At 52.4% G+C, this 24,989-nt stretch overlaps 1 protein-coding gene across 1 annotated transcript in view; it reads left to right on the top strand.

Moving 5' to 3' along the window:
* Positions 1 to 24,989, top strand: part of LOC116957032 (uncharacterized) — a 39,015-nt gene continuing 14,026 nt past the window's right edge. Inside the window, exons 1-8 of the mRNA XM_076055091.1 lie at positions 1 to 228; positions 5,824 to 6,108; positions 8,824 to 8,947; positions 12,646 to 12,692; positions 13,849 to 13,969; positions 15,610 to 15,717; positions 16,565 to 16,693; positions 17,958 to 18,192. Coding sequence (XP_075911206.1) covers positions 44 to 228; positions 5,824 to 6,108; positions 8,824 to 8,947; positions 12,646 to 12,692; positions 13,849 to 13,969; positions 15,610 to 15,717; positions 16,565 to 16,693; positions 17,958 to 18,192 — 1,234 coding nt within the window. The 5' untranslated portion in view covers positions 1 to 43. The remainder of the gene's footprint in view (positions 229 to 5,823; positions 6,109 to 8,823; positions 8,948 to 12,645; positions 12,693 to 13,848; positions 13,970 to 15,609; positions 15,718 to 16,564; positions 16,694 to 17,957; positions 18,193 to 24,989) is intronic.

The following is a 24,989-nucleotide window of genomic DNA, read 5'->3' as shown; positions in this document are numbered from 1 at the left end:
GGTGACTTTACCGAAAGAGCTGAGAATATGAAACGGAGACTTGATGCGTCGTGGGCGCCCCGCGCTGATTGGGCGAAAGGTGAAAATAGGCGGGGCCGTCGGCGCGCGCGAGGAGGGGCAAGAAGGGGGGGGCGGCGACCCCCATTGGGGGCGGGGCCTGGAGCACATGGACAGTGCGGGACAGTGCAGGGACTGTACGCGCGGAGAACAGCGCACGTGGGGGACGCGGTGAGTACAGTGACCGACTCGCACAGAGACTCACAGACTCAGACTCACACAGAGACTCACACAGAGACTCAGAGACTCACACAGAGACTCACAGACTCATAGACTCACACAGAGACTCACTCAGACTCACACAGAGACTCACACAGAGACTCACAGACTCATAGACTCACACAGAGACTCACAGACTCAGACTCACACAGAGACTCACACAGAGACTCAGAGACTCACACAGAGACTCAGAGACTCACACAGAGACTCACTCAGACTCACACAAAGACTCACACAGAGACTCACACAGAGACTCACACAGAGACTCACAGACTCAGACTCACATAGAGACTCACACAGAGACTCACTCAGACTCACACAGAGACTCGCACAGAGACTCACAGACTCAGACTCACATAGAGACTCACACAGAGACTCAGAGACTCACATAGAGACTCACACAGAGACTCTCAGACTCACATAGAGACTCACACAGAGACTCACAGACTCATAGACTCACACAGAGACTCACACAGAGACTCACAGACTCATAGACTCACACAGAGACTCACAGACTCAGACTCACACAGAGACTCACACAGAGACTCAGACTCACACAGAGACTCACACAGAGACTCACAGACTCAGACTCACATAGAGACTCACACAGAGACTCAGAGACTCACACAGAGACTCGCACAGAGACTCACAGACTCAGACTCACATAGAGACTCACACAGAGACTCAGAGACTCACACAGAGACTCACACAGAGACTCAGAGACTCACACAGAGACTCACAGACTCAGACTCACATAGAGACTCACACAGAGACTCACAGACTCAGACTCACACAGAGACTCAGAGACTCACACAGAGACTCACTCAGACTCACACAGAGACTCGCACAGAGACTCACAGACTCAGACTCACATAGAGACTCACACAGAGACTCACAGACTCATAGACTCACACAGAGACTCACTCAGACTCACACAGAGACTCACACAGAGACTCAGAGACTCACACAGAGACTCACACAGAGACTCACTCAGACTCACACAAAGACTCACAGAGACTCACAGACTCAGACTCACACAGAGACTCACACAGAGACTCACAGACTCAGACTCACACAGAGACTCGCACAGAGACTCGCACAGAGACTCACAGACTCAGACTCACATAGAGACTCACACAGAGACTCAGACTCACACAGAGACTCATAGACTCACACAGAGACTCACACAGACTCACACAGAGACTCAGACTCACACAGAGACTCACAGACTCAGACTCACATAGAGACTCACACAGAGACTCACAGACTCATAGACTCACACAGAGACTCACAGACTCAGACTCACACAGAGACTCACACAGAGACTCACACAGAGACTCACTCAGACTCACACAGAGACTCAGAGACTCATAGACTCACACAGAGACTCACACAGAGACTCACAGACTCAGACTCACATAGAGACTCACACAGAGACTCAGAGACTCAGACTCACACAGAGACTCACACAGAGACTCACAGACTCAGACTCACACAGAGACTCACACAGAGACTCAGACTCACACAGAGACTCACACAGAGACTCACTCAGACTCGCACAGAGACTCACAGACTCAGACTCACATAGAGACTCACACAGAGACTCACAGACTCAGACTCACATAGAGACTCACACAGAGACTCAGAGACTCACACAGAGACTCACACAGAGACTCAGAGACTCACACAGAGACTCGCACAGAGACTCACACAGAGACTCACATAGAGACTCAGAGACTCACACAGAGACTCACACAGAGACTCACACAGAGACTCAGAGACTCACTCAGACTCACACAAAGACTCACACAGAGACTCAGAGACTCACACAGAGACTCAGAGACTCAGACTCACATAGAGACTCACACAGAGACTCACAGACTCAGACTCACACAGAGACTCACACAGAGACTCACAGACTCACACAGAGACTCACACAGAGACACTGAGACTCACACAGAGACTCGCACAGAGACTCACAGACTCACACAGAGACTCACACAGAGACTCACACAGAGACTCACATAGAGACTCAGAGACTCACACAGAGACTCACACAGAGACTCACACAGAGACTCAGAGACTCACTCAGACTCACACAAAGACTCACACAGAGACTCAGAGACTCACACAGAGACTCACTCAGACGCACACAAAGACTCACACAGAAACTCAGAGACTCACACAGAGACTCAGACTCACACAGAGACTCATAGACTCACACAGAGACTCATAGACTCACACAGAGACTCACACAGAGACTCACACAGAGACTCACTCAGACTCACACAAAGACTCAGAGACTCATAGACTCACACAGAGACTCAGAGACTCATAGACTCACACAGAGACTCAGCGACTCATAGACTCACACAGAGACTCAGACTCACACAGAGACTCAGAGACTCATAGACTCACACAGAGACTCAGAGACTCAGACTCACACAGAGACTCAGAGACTCACACAGAGCCTCGCACAGAGACTCACACAGAGACTCAGAGACTCGCACAGAGACTCACAGACTCACACAGAGACTCATAGACTCATACAGAGACTCACACAGAGACTCACAGACTCACACAGAGACTCACAGACTCACACAGAGACTCAGAGACTCACACAGAGACTCAGAGACTCACACAGAGACTCAGAGACTCACAGGCTCACACAGAGACTCACAGACTCGCACAGAGCCTCAGAGACTCGCACAGAGACTCACAGACTCAGACTCACACAGAGACTCACACAGAGACTCACACAGAGACTCAGAGACTCACACAGAGACTCACTCAGACTCACACAAAGACTCAGAGACTCATAGACTCACACAGAGACTCATAGACTCACACAGAGACTCAGACTCACACAGAGACTCAGAGACTCACACAGCGACTCAGAGACTCATAGACTCACACAGAGACTCAGAGACTCATAGACTCACACAGAGACTCATAGACTCACACAGAGACTCATAGACTCACACAGAGACTCATAGACTCACACAGAGACTCAGAGACTCATAAACTCACACAGAGACTCATAGACTCACACAGAGACTCAGAGACTCACACAGACTCACACAGAGACTCAGAGACTCAGACTCACACAGAGACTCACACAGAGACTCGCACAGAGACTCACAGACTCAGACTCACACAGAGACTCACACAGAGACTCAGAGACTCACACAGAGACTCACTCAGACTCACACAAAGACTCACACAGAGACTCAGAGACTCACACAGAGACTCAGAGACTCACACAGACTCAGAGACTCACGCAGAGACTCACTCAGACTCACACAGAGACTCACACAGAGACTCAGAGACTCACACAGAGACTCAGAGACTCACACAGAGTCTCAGAGACTCACACAGACACTCAGAGACTCACACAGACTCAGAGACTCACACAGAGACTCACTCAGACTCACACAGAGACTCACACTGAGACTCAGAGACTCACACAGAGACTCAGAGACTCACACAGAGACTCAGAGACTCACACAGAGACTCAGAGACTCATAGACTCACACAGAGACTCAGACTCACACAGAGACTCAGAGACTCACACAGAGACTCATAGACTCAGACTCACACAGAGACTCACAGACTCACGCAGAGACTCACAGACTCACACAGACTCACAGACTCACACAGATACTCATAGACTCAAACAGAGACTCACAGACTCACACAGACTCATAGACTCACACAGATACTCATAGACTCAAACAGAGACTCACAGACTCACACAGATACTCATAGACTCAAACAGAGACTCTCAGATTCACGCAGAGACTCACAGACTCACACAGACTCACAGACTCACACAGATACTCATAGACTCAAACAGAGACTCACAGACTCACACAGAGACTCATAGACTCACGCAGAGACTCACAGACTCACAGACACACAGAGACTCACACAGAGACTCACACAGAGACTCAGAGACTCACACAGAGACTCATAGACTCAGACTCACACAGAGACTCACAGACTCACGCAGAGACTCACAGACTCACACAGACTCACAGACTCACACAGATACTCATAGACTCAAACAGAGACTCACAGACTCACACAGACTCACAGACTCACACAGATACTCATAGACTCAAACAGAGACTCACAGACTCACACAGACTCACAAACTCACACAGATACTCATAGACTCAAACAGAGACTCACAGACTCACACAGACTCATAGACTCACACAGATACTCATAGACTCAAACAGAGACTCACAGACTCACGCAGAGACTCACAGACTCACACAGACTCGCACAGATACTCATAGACTCACATAGAGACTCACAGACTCACACAGATACTCATAGACTCAAACAGAGACTCACACAGAGACTCAGTCTCACACAGAGACTCACACAGATACTCATAGACTCAAACAGAGACTCACACAGAGACTCAGAGACTCACACAGAGACTCAGAGACTCACACAGAGACTCATAGACTCAGACTCACACAGAGACTCACAGACTCACGCAGAGACTCACAGACTCACAGACTCACACAGACTCACACAGATACTCATAGACTCAAACAGAGACTCACAGACTCACACAGACTCACAGACTCACACAGATACTCATAGACTCAAACAGAGACTCACAGACTCACGCAGAGACTCACAGACTTACACAGAGACTCACAGACTCACGCAGAGACTCACAGACTCACACAGACTCACAGACTCACACAGATACTCATAGACTCAGACTCACACAGAGACTCATAGACTCAAACAGAGACTCACAGACTCACACAGACTCACAGACTCACACAGACTCACAGACTCACACAGATACTCATAGACTCAAACAGAGACTCACAGACTCACATAGACTCACAGACTCACACAGATACTCATAGACTCAAACAGAGACTCACAGACTCACGCAGAGACTCACAGACTCACACAGAGACTCACAGACTCACGCAGAGACTCACAGACTCACACAGACTCACAGACTCACACAGATACTCATAGACTCAAACAGAGACTCACAGACTCACACAGATACTCATAGACTCAAACAGAGACTCAAACAGAGACTCATAGACTCACGCAGAGACTCTGAGACTCACACAGAGACTCATAGACTCAGACTCACACAGAGACTCATAGACTCAAACAGAGACTCACAGACTCACACAGACTCACAGACTCACACAGGCTCACAGACTCAAACAGAGACTCACAGACTCACACAGATACTCATAGACTCAAACAGAGACTCAAACAGAGACTCATAGACTCACGCAGAGACTCAGAGACTCACACAGATACTCATAGACTCAAACAGAGACTCAAACAGAGACTCATAGACTCACGCAGAGACTCACACAGAGACTCATAGACTCAGACTCACACAGAGACTCATAGACTCACACAGAGACTCACAGACTCACACAGACTCACAGACTCACACCGATATACGCCCCCCCCCCCACCACCACCCCCCCACTCCCCCCACCACCCTCACCCCCCCCCCACCCCCCCCACCCCCCCCACCCCCAGGGAGCCACCACCAGCACCACCACCGTCAGCAATGCGCCAGCGCGACTTTGTTCCTCTGGAGTGCGATGGCAGCGGCGACGACGACGAGGAGGAGGAGGACGACGTGGAGGAGGAGGAGAGGAGGGGTGGCAGAGCGGTGGCGGTGGCCGGGCGGTGCCGCGCATCGAGGGGCCCTGGCCGGGATCCTGCGAGCGACACCAGCTACGTGGGGCTGCTCCGGGCTCAGCCGGGGGGTCCTGGGGGTACCCCGTGGTGCCGTAGGGCCTACGCGGAGGGGGTGCTCGGGCACGTGGCAGATACACAAAGACCGATACACCGCACACAGTGATACACCACACGGTGATACAGTGATACACAGTGATACACATAGTGATACACACAGTGATACACACAGTGATACAGTGATACACATAGTGATACAGTGATACACCACACAGTGATACACCACACATTGATACAGTGATACACACAGTGATAAACCACACACAGTGATACACACAGTGATACACCACACACAGTGATACAGTGATACACATAGTGATACAGTGATACACCACACAGTGATACACCACACATTGATACAGTGATACACACAGTGATACACACAGTGATACACCACACAGTGATACACATAGTGATACACCACACACATAGTGATACACACAGTGATACAGTGAGACACACAGTGATACACACAGTGATACAGTGATACACACAGTGATACACACAGTGATACACACAGTGATACAGTGATACACCACACAGTGATACACACAGTGATACACACAGTGATACACATAGTGATACACCACACAGTGATACACACAGTGATACACACAGTGATACAGTGATACACCACACAGTGATACACACAGTGATACACATAGTGATACACCACACAGTGATACACCACACAGTGATACACATAGTGATACACACAGTGATACACATAGTGATACACCACAGTGATACAGTGATACACAGTGATACACCACACAGTGATACACACAGTGATACACATAGTGATACAGTGATACACATAGTGATACAGTGATACACCACACAGTGATACAGTGATACACCACACAGTGATACAGTGATACACATAGTGATACAGTGATACACATAGTGATACACACAGTGATACACATAGTGATACACCACACAGTGATACAGTGATACACATAGTGATACAGTGATACACATAGTGATACAGTGATACACACAGTGATACAGTGATACACATAGTGATACAGTGATACACATAGTGATACAGTGATACACCGCATAGTGATACAGTGATACACACAGTGATACAGTGATACACACAGTGATACAGTGATACACCGCACAGTGATACAGTGATACACCGCACAGTGATACAGTGATACACCACATAGTGATACAGTGATACACCACATAGTGATACAGTGATACACATAGTGATACAGTGATACACATAGTGATACAGTGATACACATAGTGATATAGTGATACACATAGTGATACAGTGATACACCACACAGTGATACACCACACACAGTGATACACATAGTGATACACCACACATAGTGATACACACAGTGATACACATAGTGATACACCACACACAGTGATACACATAGTGATACAGTGATACACCACACAGTGATACACCACACACAGTGATACACACAGTGATACACCACACACAGTGATACAGTGATACACATAGTGATACAGTGATACACCACACAGTGATACACCACACACAGTGATACACATAGTGATACACCACACAGTGATACAGTGATACACATAGTGATACAGTGATACACACAGTGATACACACAGTGATACACCACACAGTGATACAGTGATACACCACACAGTGATACAGTGATACACCACACAGTGATACACCACATAGTGATACACATAGTGATACACATAGTGATACACCACACAGTGATACACACAGTGATACAGTGATACACACAGTGATACACCACATAGTGATACACCACACAGTGATACAGTGATACACCACATAGTGATACACCACATAGTGATACACCACAGTGATACACATAGTGATACACCACATAGTGATACACCACATAGTGATACACCACACAGTGATACACACAGTGATACACCACATAGTGATACACCACATAGTGATACACCACATAGTGATACACCACACAGTGATACACACAGTGATACACACAGTGATACACCACATAGTGATACACCACACAGTGATACACCACATAGTGATACACCACATAGTGATACACCACATAGTGATACACCACATAGTGATACAGTGATACACATAGTGATACAGTGATACACACAGTGATACACACAGTGATACAGTGATACACACAGTGATACAGTGATACACCACAAACAGTGATACACATAGTGATACACCACACACATAGTGATACACATAGTGATACACTACACACAGTGATACACATAGTGATACACTACACACAGTGATACACCACACACAGCGATAGACATAGCGATACACCACACACATAGTGATACACACAGTGATACACCACACACATAGTGATACACACAGTGATACACCACACACATAGTGATACACACAGTGATACACACAGTGATACACATAGTGATACACATAGTGATATACTACACACAGTGATACACCACACACAGCGATACACATAGCGATACACCAAACACACACAGTGATACACCACACACATAGTGATACACACAGTGATACACCACACACATAGTGATACACACAGTGATACACACAGTGATACACATAGTGATACACATAGTGATATACTACACACAGTGATACACCACACACAGCGATACACATAGCGATACACCACACCACACAGTGATACACCACACACAGCGATACACACAGCGATACACCACACACACAGCGATACACCACACACACAGCGATACACCACACACACCCCATGACCCCGTGTCCCCGTGTCCCCGTGTCTCCAGTCTGCACGAGGAGGTGCAGGACTTCTACGAGTATTCGCAGCCGCGCCCTGAGGAGCAGAGGATGAGGTCAGGGGTCGTCAAGCGAATCAGTCGCGTGGTTCTCCAGCTATGGCCCACAGCCCAGGTGACTTGAACTGGTCCCCATCACCACCACCACCACGATCACCACCACCATCACCACCAACAACCGACGTCACCGTCACTTAAGCGGCGGTGACGTCACCACGGCGCCTGTGCCAGGCTGGGTGCACGTTGAGGTTGAGGCCACGTGAAGTGTCGAACGCCCGCCGGCAGGAGGTCACGGGGCAGACCCAGCAGGTGCCACGGGTCGACCGACTGAGTGGCCGATGCACCACCACATGTGCCCCCTGCTGTGCCAACCTGCTGTGCTTTAGCCACCCGGTGCTCCACCATCACCACCACCACCACCATCAACATCACCACAATCACCACCACCATGACCAATATCACCACCACCACTATCTCCAGCACCATTGCCATCATCACCAACATCGTTATCATCACCACCACCATCATCATCATCATCAAAAATTCCCCCGTGTAGCCTTAACAGACTGTCCGGGGCAAGTGCTGTTAGCGAGTACCTATGAAGGCCGGGATGCCACACGAGGCGGTGGGTGGCCAGCACCACGCCCGGCCGCCTTTGTCTCCCCAGTGGCGATGTTGACACACCGCACCAGGTACTCATTTGAGTCGACCTAAGGGAGGCTAAAGACCGGTTCATAAAATCGCCACTGGTGTTGGCCGTGAGCGGGAATCTCGGGTCCGCCGGGTTCGTAGCGCGAGCGAGCTAACCGCTACCCTACCGCTCCCCATCATCATCACCACCACCATGAACACCATCGCCAACACCACCATCATCACCACCACCACCATCAACATCACCACCATCGCTATCACCACCAGCACCACCATCCACATCACCGCAATCATCACCACCATGAAGACTGTCACTATCACCGCCACCACCATCACCAAGGTGAACACCATCACCACCACCATCATCACCGTTCGGGTCATCAAAACACGCGTGCGTGTTAATCCCCTGACGTGTGCTGCGCGTGGCATGGTGTGATCTTTGTGGAGGAGGCCCAGTGCAGGTCTTTTGAAGGTCTAGTGGAGACCTAGTGGAGGCCCAATGAAGGCCTAGTGGAGGTCTAATAAATGTCTAGTGAAGGCCTAGTGGAGGTCTAGTGGAGACCTAGTGGAGGTCCCAATAAAGGCCTAGTGGGGGTCTAGTGGAGACCTAGTGGAGGTCTAGTGGAGACCTAGTGGAGGTCTAGTGGAGACCTAGTGGAGGTCCCAATAAAGGCCTAGTGGAGGCCCAATAAAGACCTAGTGGAGGTCTAGTGAAGGCCTAGTGGAGACCTAGTGGAGGTCTAGTGGAGACCTAGTGGAGGTCTAGTGGAGGTCCCAATAAAGACCTAGTGGAGGTCCCAATAAAGGGCTAGTGGAGGCCCAGTGGAGACCTAGTGGAGGCCCAATAAAGGCCTAGTGGAGGTCTAGTGGAGACCTAGTGGAGGCCCAGTGGAGACCTAGTGGAGGCTCAATAAAGACCTAGTGGAGGCCCAATAAAGACCTAGTGGAGGTCCCAATAAAGGCCTAGTGAAGGTTTAGTGGAGGCCTAGTGGAGGTCTAGTGGAGACCTAGCGAAGGCCCAAATAAAGGTCCAGTGAAGGCCTAGTGGAGACCTAGTGGAAGCCCAATAAAGGCCAAGTGAACACCGAGTAGAGGTCTAATAAAGGCCTAGTGGAGGTCTAATAAAGGCCTAGTGAAGGCCTAGTGGAGACCTTGCAAAGGCCCAATAAAGGCCTTGTGGAGGTCTGGTGGAGACCTAGTTTAGGCCCAATAAAGGCCTAATAGAGGCCTAGTTGAGGCCTAGTGAAGGCTCTGGCGGCCTCGTGAGTGTTATAGTGAGGGTCTAGTGGAGGCCTAGTTGAGGCCTAGTCTTGGCTCTGGATGGGCTCGTGAGTGTTATAGTGAGGGTCTAGTGGAGGCCTAGTTGAGGCCTAGTGAAGGCTCTGGATGGCCTCGTGAGTGTTATAGTGAGGGTCTAGTGGAGGCCTAGTGAAGGCTCTGGATGGCCTCGTAAGTGTTATAGTGAGTGTCTAGTGGAGGCCTAGTTGAGGCCTAGTGAAGGCTCTGGCGGCCTCGTGAGTGTTATAGTGAGGGTCTAGTGGAGGCCTAGTTGAGGCCTAATGAAGGCTCTGGCGGCCTCGTGAGTGTTATAGTGAGGGTCTATTGGAGGCCTAGTTGAGGCCTAGTGAAGGCTCTGGATGGCCTCGTGAGGGTCTAGTGGAGGCCTAGTTGAGGCCTAGTGAAGGCTCTGGATGGCATCGTGAGTGTTATAGTGAGGGTCTAGTGGAGGCCTAGTTGAGGCCTAGTGAAGGCTCTGGATGGCCTCGTGAGTGTTATAGTGAGGGTCTAGTGGAGGCTTAGTTGAGGCCTAGTGAAGGCTCTGGACGGCCTCGTGAGTGTTATAGTGAGGGTCTAGTGGAGGCCTAGTTGAGGCCTAGCGAAGGCTCTAGATGGCCTCGTGAGTGTTATAGTGAGGGTCTAGTGGAGGCCTAGTTGAGGCCTAGTGAAGGCTCTGGACGGCCTCGTGAGTTTTATAGTGAGGGTCTAGTGGAGGCCTAGTTGAGGCCTAGTGAAGGCTCTGGATGGCCTCGTGAGGGTCTAGTGGAGGCCTAGTTGAGGCCTAGTGAAGGCTCTGGATGGCCTCGTGAGTGTTATTGTGAGGGTCTAGTGGAGGCCTAGTGAAGGCTCTGGATGGTCTCGTGAGTGTTATAGTGAGGGTCTAGTGGAGGCCTAGTTGAGGCCTAGTGAAGGCTCTGGATGGCCTCGTGAGTGTTATAGTGAGGGTCTAGTGGAGGCCTAGTTGAGGCCTAGTGAAGGCTCTGGATGGCCTCGTGAGGGTCTAGTGGAGGCCTAGTGGAGGCCAAGTGAAGGCTCTGGCGGCCTCGTGAGTGTTATAGTGAGGGTCTAGTGGAGGCCTGGTTGAGGCCTAGTGAAGGCTCTGGATGGCCTCGTGAGTGTTATTGTGAGCGTCTAGTGGAGGCCTAGTGGAGGCCTAGTGAAGGCTCTGGATGGTCTCGGGAGTGTTATAGTGAGGGTCTAGTGGAGGCCTAGTTGAGGCCTAGTGAAGGCTCTGGATGGCCTCGTGAGGGTCTAGTGGAGGCCTAGTTGAGGCCTAGTGAAGGCTCTGGATGGCCTCGTGAGTGTTATTGTGAGGGTCTAGTGGAGGCCTAGTGAAGGCTCTGGATGGTCTCGTGAGTGTTATAGTGAGGGTCTAGTGGAGGCCTAGTTGAGGCCTAGTGAAGGCTCTGGATGGCCTCGTGAGTGTTATAGTGAGGGTCTAGTGGAGGCCTAGTTGAGGCCTAGTGAAGGCTCTGGATGGCCTCGTGAGGGTCTAGTGGAGGCCTAGTGGAGGCCAAGTGAAGGCTCTGGCGGCCTCGTGAGTGTTATAGTGAGGGTCTAGTGGAGGCCTGGTTGAGGCCTAGTGAAGGCTCTGGATGGCCTCGTGAGTGTTATTGTGAGCGTCTAGTGGAGGCCTAGTGGAGGCCTAGTGAAGGCTCTGGATGGTCTCGGGAGTGTTATAGTGAGGGTCTAGTGGAGGCCTAGTTGAGGCCTAGTGAAGGCTCTGGATGGCCTCGTGAGGGTCTAGTGGAGGCCTAGTTGAGGCCTAGTGAAGGCTCTGGATGGCCTCGTGAGGGTCTAGTGGAGGCCTAGTGAAGGCTCTGGCGGCCTCGTGAGGGTCACCGTGATCTTTGTCTTCGTCGTGTGCTGCGTGCGTCTCTGCAGGTCAAGGTTTTTGGGAGCTTCAGCACCGGACTCTACCTCCCCACCAGGTGCGATGGTGGTGATGTTGGTGGTAGTGCAGTAGTGTGGTTGAGGGTGGTTGTAGTGATATCCGATGTGGTCGTGCTTGTGGTGGTTGTGCTTGTGGTAGTGATTGTGGTGGTGGTGGTGATTATGGTTGTCGTGATTGTGGTTGTGGCGGTTGTGGTAGCGTCATCGACGCGGTGGTGTTTGTAGTGGTCGTAGTTGTTGTGGTTGTTGTGGTTGTGGTTGTTGTGCTAGCGACATCGACGCGGTGGTGTTTGTAGTGGTCGTAGTTGTGGTTGTTGTGGTTGTTGTGCTAACGACATCGACGCGGTGGTGTTTTCAGTGGTCGTAGTTGCGTTGGTGATTGTTGTGGTTGTGGTGGTTGTGGTGGTTGTGCTAGCGACATCGACCTGGTGGTGTTTGTAGTGGTCGTAGTTGCGTTGGTGATTGTTGTGGTTGTGGTGGTTGTGGTAGCGTCATCGATGTGGTGGTGATTGTGTTGGTAATTGTGGTGGTGATTGTTGTGGTTGTGGTTGTTGTGGTTGCGATGGTTGTGGTAGCAACATCGACGCGGTGGTGTTTGTAGTGGTCGTAGTTGTTGTTGTTGTGGTTGTTGTTGTTGTGGTGGTTGTGCTAGCGACATCGACGCGGTGGTGTTTGTAGTGGTCGTAGTTGTTGTTGTGGTTGTTGTTGTTGTGGTGGTTGTGGTGATTGTTGTTGTGGTTGTGGTGATTGTTGTTGTGGTTGTTGTTGTGGTGGTTGTGCTTGCGACATCGATTTGTTGGTGTTTGTAGTGGCCGTAGTTGCGGAGGTGATTGTTGTTGTGGTGATTGTTGTTGTTGTGGTTGTTGTGGTGGTGGTTGTGCTAGCGACATCGACGTGTTGGTGATTGTAGTGGCCGTAGTTGCGGGGGTGATTGTTGTTGTGGTTGTGGTGATTGTTGTTGTGGTTGTTGTGGTGGTGGTTGTGGTGATTGTTGTTGTTGTTGTGGTTGTTGTGGTTGTTGTTGTGGTTGTTGTGGTTGTGCTAGCGACAACGACGTGGTGGTGTTTGTAGTGGTCCTAGTTGCGTTGGTGATTGTTGTTGTTGTGGTTGTTGTTGTTGTGGTGGTGGTTGTTGTTGCTGTGGTTGTTGTTGTTGTGGTTGTTGTTGTTGTGGTGGTTGTTGTGGTTGTGCTAGCGACATCGACGTGGTGGTGTTTGGCCGCTGGGACGCGCTGCCCCTCTGGACGTTGGCCGAGGAGCTCGAGACTCACGGAGTCGCTGCACAGGGCTCAGTGCGAGTCCTCGATAGAGCCACGGTGAGTCTCACGGGGAGAGACTCGCGGGGAGAGACTCACGGGGAGATACTCGCGAGGAGAGACTCACGGAGACCTGTGGTGTAGAGACTCACAGGGAGAGAGTCGTGGTGTAGGGACTCACAGGGAGAGACTCACAGGGAGAGCCTCACGGAGACTCACAGGGAGCGACTCACAGGGAGAGACTCACGGGGAGAGACTCACGGAGACTCGTGGTGTAGGGACTCACAGGGAGGGACTCACAGGGAGAGACTCACAGGGAGAGACTCACGGAGACTCGCAGGGAAAGACTCACAGGGAGAGACTCACGGAGTCGCTGCACAGGGCTCAGTGCGAGTCCTCGATAGAGCCACGGTGAGACTCACGGGGAGAGACTCACGGAGTCTCGTGGTGTAGGGACTCACAGGGAGAGACTCACAGGGAGAGACTAGCGGAGACTCGTGTAGGGACTCACATGGAGAGGATCACGGAGACTCGTGGTGTAGAGACTCACAGGGAGAGACTCGTGGTGTAGAGACTCGCAGGGAGAGACTCACGGAGACTCGTGTAGAGACTCACAGGGAGAGACTCACAGGGAGAGACTCACAGAGACTCGTGGTGTAGGGACTCACAGGGAGAGACTCACGGAGACTCGTGGTGTAGAGACTCACAGGGAGAGACGCGTGGTGTAGGGACTCACAGGGAGAGACTCGTGGTGTAGAGACTCGCAGGGAGAGCCTCACGGAGACTCGTGGTGTAGGGACTCACAGGGAGAGTCTCACAGGGAGGGACTCACGGAGACTCACAGGGAGAGACTCACGGGGAGAGACTCACAGGGAGTGACTCACAGAGAGAGACTCACGGAGACTCGTGGTGTAGAGACTCAAATGGAGAGACTCACAGGGAGAGACTCACAGGGAGAGACTCACGTTGTCGCTGCACAGGGCTCAGTGCGAGTCCTCGCTAGAGCCACGGTGAGACTCGCGGGGAGAGACTCGCGGGGAGAGACTCACGGGGAGAGACTCGTGGTGTAGGGACTCACAGGGAGAGACTCACGAGGAGAGACTCGCGGAGACTTGTGGTGTAGAGACTCACAGGGAGAGACTCGCAGGGAGAGACTCGCAGGGAGAGACTCACGGAGACTCGTGGTGTAGAGACTCACAGGGAGAGACTCACGGAGACTCGTGGTGTAGAGACTCACAGGGAGAGGCTCACGGAGACTCGTGGTGTAGAGACTCACAGGGAGAGACTCACGGAGACTCGTGGTGTAGGGACTCACAGGGAGAGACTCACAGGGAGAGACTCACAGGGAGAGACTCACGGGGAGAGACTCACGGAGACTCGTGGTGTAGAGACTCACAGGGAGAGTCTCACAGGGAGAGACTCACGGAGACTCGTGGTGTAGGGACTCACAGGGAGAGACTCGCAGGGAGAGACTCACGGAGACTCGTGGTCTAGAGTCTCACGGGGAGAGACTCGCGGGGTAGAGACTCACGAAGCAGAGACTCGCGGGGACTTGTGGGAGTAGAGACTCACGGGGACTCTTGAGGTAGAGACTCAACGGGGACCGAGGCTGATGCGGGGGGAGTTGCACAGAGGCGAGGGGAATCGGGAGAGTCGCGGACAGCACCAGGTCTGACACGTGTGTCGTCGGCGTGCCGCAGGTGCCGATCATCAAGATAATGGACGCTCGCTCAGACGTGAAGGTGGACATCAGCTTCAACATGGAGAACGGCATTCGCTCGGCGGAACTCACCCGCTCGTTCATGCAGGTGACGGCCTCTTCCGCGAGGCCCCTTCGCGAGGCCTTCACTGGGCCTGCACTGAGCCTCCACTAGGCCTCCACTAGGCCTCTACTAGGCGTCCATTAGAGCCTCACCATGACTCTCACGAGGCCACCAGAGCCTTAAGTAGGCCTCCACGAGACCCTCGCTCGGCCTGCACTGGGCCTGCACTGAGCCTTCACTGGGCCTCAACTAGGCCTCCACTAGGCCTCAACTAGGCCTCCACTAGGCCTCCACTGGGCCTCCACTGGGCCTCCACTGGGCGTCCACTGGGCCTCCACTAGGCCTCTACTAGGCCTCCACTAGTCCTCTACTAGTGCTCCACTAGGCCTTCACTGGGACTCTTAGACCTTCACTGGGCTTCTAATTGGCCTTCACCTCACCCTCACGAGGCCTCTTCACTAGACCCTCACTATGACCCTCGCGAGGCCACCAGAGCCTTCACTAGGCCTCCACTAGGCATTCACTGGGCCTCCTAGACCAAAAGTAGGCTTCTAATTGGCCTTCACCTCACCCTCACGAGGCCTCTTCACTAGACCCTCACTATGACCCTCGCGAGGCCACCAGAGCCTTCACTAGGCCCCCACTAGGCCTTGACTGGTCCTCCACTAGGTCTCCACTAGATCTTCACTAGGCCTCGACTAGGCCTTCGCCAAGTCTCCGATAGACCCTCAGTAGGCATCCGCTAGGCCTCCGCTAGGCCTTAAAAAAAACTACGCTAGGCCTCCCACCGGGCCTGAAGTCATTTTATTTTGCAGAGACCATGCGGAGGTGTAGGCGTCTTGCGGCGGCCTCATCCAGCAGCGGACAGACGATGGCTGTGTCCCTCCCGCAGGCGTTCCCGGCCCTGCCGTACCTCGTGCTGGTGCTGAAGCAGTTCCTGCAGCAGCGGGAGCTCAACGAGGCCTTCACGGGAGGCGTCTCCTCATACTGCCTCACGCTCATGACCGTCAGCTTCCTGCAGGCAGGCGCGGGGACGCGGGCGGGCACGGGGGAGAGACGGGGACACGGGGGGCACGGGGAAGGGGATACTGAGACGCGGGGAGAGACGGAGACACGGGGACACGGGGAGAGACGGGGACACGGGGAGAGACGGAGACACGGGGAGAGACGGAGACACGCGGGGCACGGGGAAGGGGATACTGAGACGCGGGGAGAGACGGAGACACGGGGACACGGGGAGAGACGGGGACACGGGGAGAGACGGAGACACAGGGAGAGACGGAGACATGGGGGGCACGGGGAGAGGCGGGGATACGGGGAGGGATACTGAGATGCGTGGAGAGACGGAGACACGGGGAGAGACGGAGACACGGGGACACGGGGAGAGATACTGGTCACGGGGAGAGATACTGAGACGCGGCGAGAGACGGGGACACGGGGTCACGGGGAAGGGATACTGAGACGTGGGGACGCGGGGAGAGAGACGGGGATACGGGGGGAGAGACGGGGATACGGGGACACGGGGAGAGACACTCAGACACGTGGAGAGATACTGAGACACGGGGACACGGGGAGAGATACTGAGACACGGGGACACGGGGAGAGATACTGAGACACGGGGAGAGATACTGAGACACAGGGACACTGGTAGAGACACTGAGACACGGGGAGAGATACTGAGACACGGGGACGCGGGACACGCTGAGAGAGATACTGAGACACGGGGACACGCTGAGAGAGATACGTGGACACTGGCACCTGGGGACGTGGAGACGCAGGGAGAGAGAAACTCTCTCCGTCCACCCACCCAACCACCCACCCACCCACCTACCGACCTACCTACCGACCCACCCACCAAACCACCCACCTACCCACCCAACCACCCACCCAACCACCCACCCACCAAACCACCCATCCACCTACCTACCCACCCAACCAACCACCCACCTACCGACCCACCCACCTATCGACCCACCCACCCATCGACCCACCCACCAAACCACCCACCTACCTACCCACCAAACCACCCACGCACCCACCCAACCACCTACCTACCCACCCACCCACCCAACCACCCACCCACCCAACCACCCACCCAACCACCCACCTACCGACCCACCCACCAAACCACCCACCTACCTACCTACCTACCCAACCACCCACCCACCCACCCACCCACCTACCCACCCACCTACCCACCAACCCACCCACCCACCGACCTCTCTACAATCTCTCCGTCTCCCTCCGCCTCCCCCTCCCTCCCCGGTGGATGCCCGCCGTCTCAGCTTCACCCGCGGTCGGAGGGGGCTGCCCCGTCGGTGAACCTCGGGGTCCTGCTGCTCGAGTTCCTGGAGCTGTACGGGCGGCAGTTCAACTACGGGGCGGCTGGCATCCGAGTGGGGGGCTCGGCGGGAGCGCGGAGGGGGGCCGGCGGGCGCTACGTGGGCAAGGGTGGCGCGCGGGCGGGGCCTGGCGCCTTCCGGCCATCGCCGCTCCACATCGAGGACCCCCTGACGCCCGGTCAGTCGCTAGGATGAGTCATCAGCCCTGCACGTCACTCACAGCTACTGCCGTCAGTGACGTCACCGCGTGTGTAAGTCTGTAGCTAGGATGAGTCATCAGCCTGCGTGTCACTCACAGCCGCAGCTACTGCCATCTGTAGTCTGTAGCTAGGATCAGTCATCACCCTGTGTGTCACTCACAGCCGCAGCTACTAGCGTCACTGACGTCACTGTGTGTGTAGTCTATAGCTAGGATCAGTCATCACCCTGCGTGTCACTCACAGCCGCAGCTACTGGCATCTGTAGTCTGTACTCTGTAGCTAGGATCAGTCATCACCCTGTGTGTCACTCACAGCCGCAGCTACTACCGTCACTGACGTCACCGCGTGTGTAGTCTGTAGCTAGGATCAGTCATCACCCTGCGTGTCACTCACAGCCGCAGCTACTGGCATCTGTAGTCTGTAGCTAGGATGAGTCATCACCCTGTGTGTCACTCACAGCTACTGCCGTCACTTACGTCACTGTGTGTGTAGTCTGTAGCTAGGATCAGTCATCAGCCTGCCTGTCACTCACAGCTACTACCGTCACTGACGTCACCGTGTGTGTAGTCTGTAGCTAGGATCAGTCATCAGCCTGCGCGTCACTCACAGCTACTACCGTCACTGACGTCACTGCGTGTGTAGTCTGTAGCTAGGATCAGTCATCACCCTGCCTGTCACTCACAGCTACTACCATCACTGACGTCACTGTGTGTGTAGTCTGTAGCTAGGATGAGTCATCAGCCCTGCGTGTCACTCACAGCTACTACCGTCACTGACGTCACTGTGTGTGTAGTCTGTAGCTAGGATCAGTCATCACCCTGTGTGTCACTCACAGCTTCTACCGTCACTGACGTCACAGCGTGTGTAGTCTGTAGCTAGGATCAGTCATCAGCCTGTGTGTCACTCACAGCTACTACCGTCACTGACGTCACTGTGTGTGTAGTCTGTAGCTAGGATGAGTCATCACCCTGCGTGTCACTCACAGCTACTACCGTCACTGATGTCACTGCGTGTGTAGTCTGTAGCTAGGATCAGTCATCACCCTGCGTGTCACTCACAGCTGCAGCTACTACCGTCACTGACGTCACCGCGTGTGTAGTCTGTAGCTAGGATCAGTCATCAGCCTGCGTGTCACTCACAGCTACTACCATCACTGACGTCACCGCGTCTGTAGCCTGTAGCTAGGATCAGTCATCACCCTGCGTGTCACTCAGCTACTACCGTCACTGACGTCACTGTGTGTGTAGTCTGTAGCTAGGATCAGTCATCACCCTGTGTGTCACTCACAGCTACTACCTTCACTGACGTCACTGCGTGTGTAGTCTGTAGCTAGGATCAGTCATCACCCTGCGTGTCACTCACAGCTACTACCGTCACTGACGTCACAGCGTGTGTAGTCTGTAGCTAGGATCAGTCATCAGCCTGCGTGTCACTCACAGCCGCAGCTACTACCGTCACTGACGTCACTGTGTGTGTAGTCTGTAGCTAGGATCGGTCATCACCCTGCGTGTCACTCACAGCTACTACCATCACTGACGTCACTGTGTGTGTAGTCTGTAGCTAGGATCAGTCATCACCCTGTGTGTCACTCACAGCTACTACCTTCACTGACGTCACCGCGTGTGTAGTCTGTAGCTAGGATCAGTCATCACCCTGCGTGTCACTCACAGCTACTACCGTCACTGACGTCACTGCGTGTGTAGTCTGTAGCTAGGATCAGTCATCAGCCTGTGTGTCACTCACAGCTACTACCTTCACTGACGTCACTGTGTGTGTAGTCTGTAGCTAGGATCAGTCATCAGCCTGCGTGTCACTCACAGCTGCAGCTACTGACGTCACTGTGTGTGTAGTCTATAGCTAGGATCAGTCATCACCCTGCGTGTCACTCACAGCTACTACCGTCACTGACGTCACTGTGTGTGTAGTCTGTAGCTAGGATCAGTCATCACCCTGTGTGTCACTCACAGCTACTACCATCACTGACGTCACTGTATGTGTAGTCTGTAGCTAGGATCAGTCATCACCCTGTGTGTCACTCACAGCTACTACCGTCACTGACGTCACCACGTGTGTAGTCTGTAGCTAGGATCAGTCATCACCCTGCGCGTCACTCACAGCTACTACCATCACTGACGTCACCACGTGTGTAGTCTGTAGCTAGGATCAGTCATCACCCTGTGTGTCACTCACAGCTACTACCGTCACTGACGTCACTGTGTGTGTAGTCTGTAGCTAGGATCAGTCATCAGCCTGCGTGTCACTCACAGCTACTACCGTCACTGACGTCACTGTGTGTGTAGTCTGTAGCTAGGATCAGTCATCACCCTGCGTGTCACTCACAGCTACTACCATCACTGACGTCACTGTGTGTGTAGTCTGTAGCTAGGATCAGTCATCACCCTGCGTGTCACTCACAGCTACTACCGTCACTGACGTCACTGTGTGTGTAGTCTGTAGCTAGGATCAGTCATCAGCCTGCGTGTCACTCACAGCCACAGCTACTACCGTCACTGACGTCACTGTGTGTGTAGTCTGTAGCTAGGATCAGTCATCACCCTGCGTGTCACTCACAGCTACTACCGTCACTGACGTCACTGTGTGTGTAGTCTGTAGCTAGGATCAGTCATCAGCCTGCGTGTCACTCACAGCTACTACCGTCACTGACGTCACCGCGTGTGTAGTCTGTAGCTAGGATCAGTCATCACCCTGTGTGTCACTCACAGCCGCAGCTACTACCGTTTGTAGTCTGTAGTCTGTAGCTAGGATCAGTCATCACCCTGCGTGTCACTCACAGCTACTACCGTCACTGACGTCACTGCCTGTGTAGTCTGTAGCTAGGATCAGTCATCACCCTGCGTGTCACTCACAGCTACTACCGTCACTGACGTCACCGCGTGTGTAGTCTGTAGCTAGGATCAGTCATCACCCTGCGTGTCACTCACAGCTACTACCGTCACTGACGTCACTGTGTGTGTAGTCTGTAGCTAGGATCAGTCATCACCCTGCGTGTCACTCACAGCTACTACCGTCATTGACGTCACCGCGTGTGTAGTCTGTAGCTAGGATCAGTCATCACCCTGCGTGTCACTCACAGCCGCAGCTACTACCGTCACTGACGTCACTGTTTGTGTAGTCTGTAGCTAGGATGAGTCATCAGCCTGCGTGTCACTCACAGCTACTACCTTCACTGACGTCACTGTGTGTGTAGTCTGTAGCTAGGATCAGTCATCACCCTGTGTGTCACTCACAGCTACTACCGTCACTGACGTCACCGCGTGTGTAGTCTGTAGCTAGGATCAGTCATCACCCTGCGTGTCACTCACAGCCGCAGCTACTACCGTCACTGACGTCACCGTGTGTGTAGTCTGTAGCTAGGATAAGTCATCAGCCCTGCGTGTCACTCACAGCTACTACCGTCACTGACGTCACTGTGTGTGTAGTCTGTAGCTAGGATCAGTCATCAGCCTGCGTGTCACTCACAGCTACTACCATCACTGACGTCACTGTGTGTGTAGTCTGTAGCTAGGATCAGTCATCACCCCGTGTGTCACTCACAGCTACTACCGTCACTGACGTCACCGCCTGTGTAGTCTACAGCTAGGATCAGTCATCAGCCTGCCTGTCACTCACAGCTACTACCGTCACTGACGTCACTGTGTGTGTAGTCTGTAGCTAGGATCAGTCATCAGCCTGCGTGTCACTCACAGCCGCAGCTACTACCGTCTGTAGTCTGTAGCTAGGATCAGTCATCAGGCTGCGTGTCACTCACAGCTGCAGCTACTACCGTCAATGACGTCACCGCGTGTGTAGTCTGTAGCTAGGATCAGTCATCAACCTGTGTGTCACTCACAGCTGCTACCGTCACTGACGTCACTGTGTGTGTAGTCTGTAGCTAGGATCAGTCATCACCCTGCGTGTCACTCACAGCTACTACCGTCACTGACGTCACTGTGTCTGTAGTCTGTAGCTAGGATCAGTCATCACCCTGCGTGTCACTCACAGCTACTACCGTTACTGACGTCACTGCGTGTGTAGTCTGTAGCTAGGATCAGTCATCACCCTGCGTGTCACTCACAGCTACTACCGTCACTGACGTCACAGCGTGTGTAGTCTGTAGCTAGGATCAGTCATCAGCCTGCGTGTCACTCACAGCCACAGCTACTACCGTCAGTGACGTCACCGCGTGTGTAGTCTGTAGCTAGGATCAGTCATCAGCCCTGTGTGTCACTCACAGCTTCTACCGTCACTGACGTCACCGCGTGTGTAGTCTGTAGCTAGGATGAGTCATCAGCCTGTGTGTCACTCACAGCTACTACCGTCAGTGACGTCACCGCGTGTGTAGTCTGTAGCTAGGATCAGTCATCACCCTGCGTGTCACTCACAGCTACTACCGTCACTGACGTCACTGTGTGTGTAGTCTGTAGCTAGGATCAGTCATCACCCTGTGTGTCACTCACAGCTACTACCGTCAGTGACGTCACCGCGTGTGTAGTCTGTAGCTAGGATCAGTCATCAGCCCTGTGTGTCACTCACAGCTTCTACCGTCACTGACGTCACTGCGTGTGTAGTCTGTAGCTAGGATCAGTTATCACCCTGTGTGTCACTCACAGCTACTACCGTTACTGACGTCACTGTGTGTGTAGTCTGTAGCTAGGATCAGTCATCAGCCCTGCGTGTCACTCACAGCTACTACCATCACTGACGTCACTGCGTGTGTAGTCTGTAGCTAGGATCAGTCATCAGCCCTGCGTGTCACTCACAGCTACTACCGTCAGTGACGTCACAGCATGTGTAGTCTGTAGCTAGGATCAGTCATCACCCTGCCTGTCACTCACAGCTACTACCGTCACTGACGTCACTGCGTGTGTAGTCTGTAGCTAGGATCAGTCATCACCCTGCGTGTCACTCACAGCTACTGCCGTCACTGACGTCACTGCGTGTGTAGTCTGTAGCTAGGATCAGTCATCACCCTGCGTGTCACTCACAGCTACTACCATCACTGACGTCACTGTGTGTGTAGTCTGTAGCTAGGATCAGTCATCACCCTGCGTGTCACTCGCAGCTACTACCGTCACTGACGTCACAGCGTGTGTAGTCTGTAGCTAGGATCAGTCATCAGCCTGCGTGTCACTCACAGCTACTACCGTCACTGACGTCACAGCGTGTGTAGTCTGTAGCTAGGATCAGTCATCAGCCTGTGTGTCACTCACAGCTACTACCGTCACTGACGTCACTGTGTGTGTAGTCTGTAGCTAGGATCAGTCATCAGCCTGTGCGTCACTCACAGCTACTACCGTCACTGACGTCACCACGTGTGTAGTCTGTAGCTAGGATCAGTCATCACCCTGTGTGTCACTCACAGCTACTACCGTCACTGACGTCACCACGTGTGTAGTCTATGGCGAGAGGTGATGGTGGTTATCGTGTTTTGTGGTGGTGATTGATGGTGGTGGTTGTGGTAATGATTGTGGTAATGGGTGGGATGGTGGTTGTGGTAATGGTTGTGGTAATGGTTGTGGTGGTTGTGGTAATGGTTGTGGTAATGGTTTTGGTGGTTGTTGTGGTATGGTAATCGTTGTGGTGGTTGTTGTAATGGTTGTGGTGGTTGTTGTGGTATGGTAATGGTTGTGGTTTTTGTTGTAATGGTTGTGGTGGTTGTTGTAATGGTTGTGGTGGTTGTGGTAATGGTTGTGGTGGTTGTGGTAATGGTTGTGGTGATGGTTGTGGTAATGGTTGTGGTGATGGTTGTGGTGATGGTTGTGGTAATGGTTGTGGTAATGATTGTGGTAATGATTGTAATGTTTGTGGTGGTTGTGGTGGTTGTTGTAATGGTTGTGGTAATAGTTGTGGTGGTTGTGGTGGTTGTGGTAATGGTTGTAATGTTTGTGGTGGTTCTGGTGGTTGTGGTGGTTGTGGTAATGGTTGTGGTGGTTGTGGTGGTTGTGGTAATGGTTGTGGTGGTTGTGGTAATGGTTGTGGTAATGGTTGTGGTAATGGTTGTGGTGGTTGTGGTAATGGTTGTGGTGGTTGTGGTCATGGTTGTGGTCATGGTTGTGGTAATGGTAATGGTTGTGGTGGTTGTGGTAATGGTTGTGGTAATGTTTGTGGTAATGGTTGTGGTAATGGTTGTGGTAATGGTTGTGTTAATGGTTGTGGTAATGGTTGTGGTAATGTTTGTGGTAATGTTTGTGGTAATGGTTGTGGTAATGGTTGTGGTAATGGTTGTGGTAATGTTTGTGGTAATGTTTGTGGTAATGTTTGTGGTAATGGTTGTGGTGGTTGTGGTGGTTGTGGTGGTTGTTGTAATGGTTGTGGTGGTTGTGGTAATGGTTTTGGTAATGGTTGTGGTAATGTTTGTGGTAATGTTTGTGGTAATGTTTGTGGTAATGGTTGTGTTAATGTTTGTGGTAATGGTTGTGGTAATGTTTGTGGTAATGTTTGTGGTAATGTTTGTGGTAATGGTTGTGGTAATGTTTGTGGTAATGTTTGTGGTAATGTTTGTGGTAATGTTTGTGGTAATGGTTGTGGTAATGTTTGTGGTAATGGTTGTGGTAATGGTTGTGGTAATGGTTGTGGTAATGTTTGTGGTAATGGTTGTGGTAATGGTTGTGGTAATGGTTGTGGTAATGTTTGTGGTAATGGTTGTGGTAATGTTTGTGGTAATGGTTGTGGTAATGTTTGTGGTAATGGTTGTTGTAATGGTTGTGTTAATGGTTGTGGTAATGGTTGTGGTAACGTTTGTGGTAACGTTTGTGGTAACGTTTGTGGTAACGTT

The sequence above is a fragment of the Petromyzon marinus genome, chromosome 69 (genome assembly GCF_048934315.1).
Source record: "Petromyzon marinus isolate PM22_M1 ecotype Great Lakes invasive population chromosome 69, UKy_Petmar_22M1.pri1.0, whole genome shotgun sequence".
In the NCBI taxonomy this organism is placed as follows: Eukaryota; Metazoa; Chordata; class Hyperoartia; order Petromyzontiformes; family Petromyzontidae; genus Petromyzon; species Petromyzon marinus.
The sequence above is the reverse complement of the archived record's forward strand: the minus strand, read 5'-3'. Positions and strand labels throughout refer to the sequence as shown.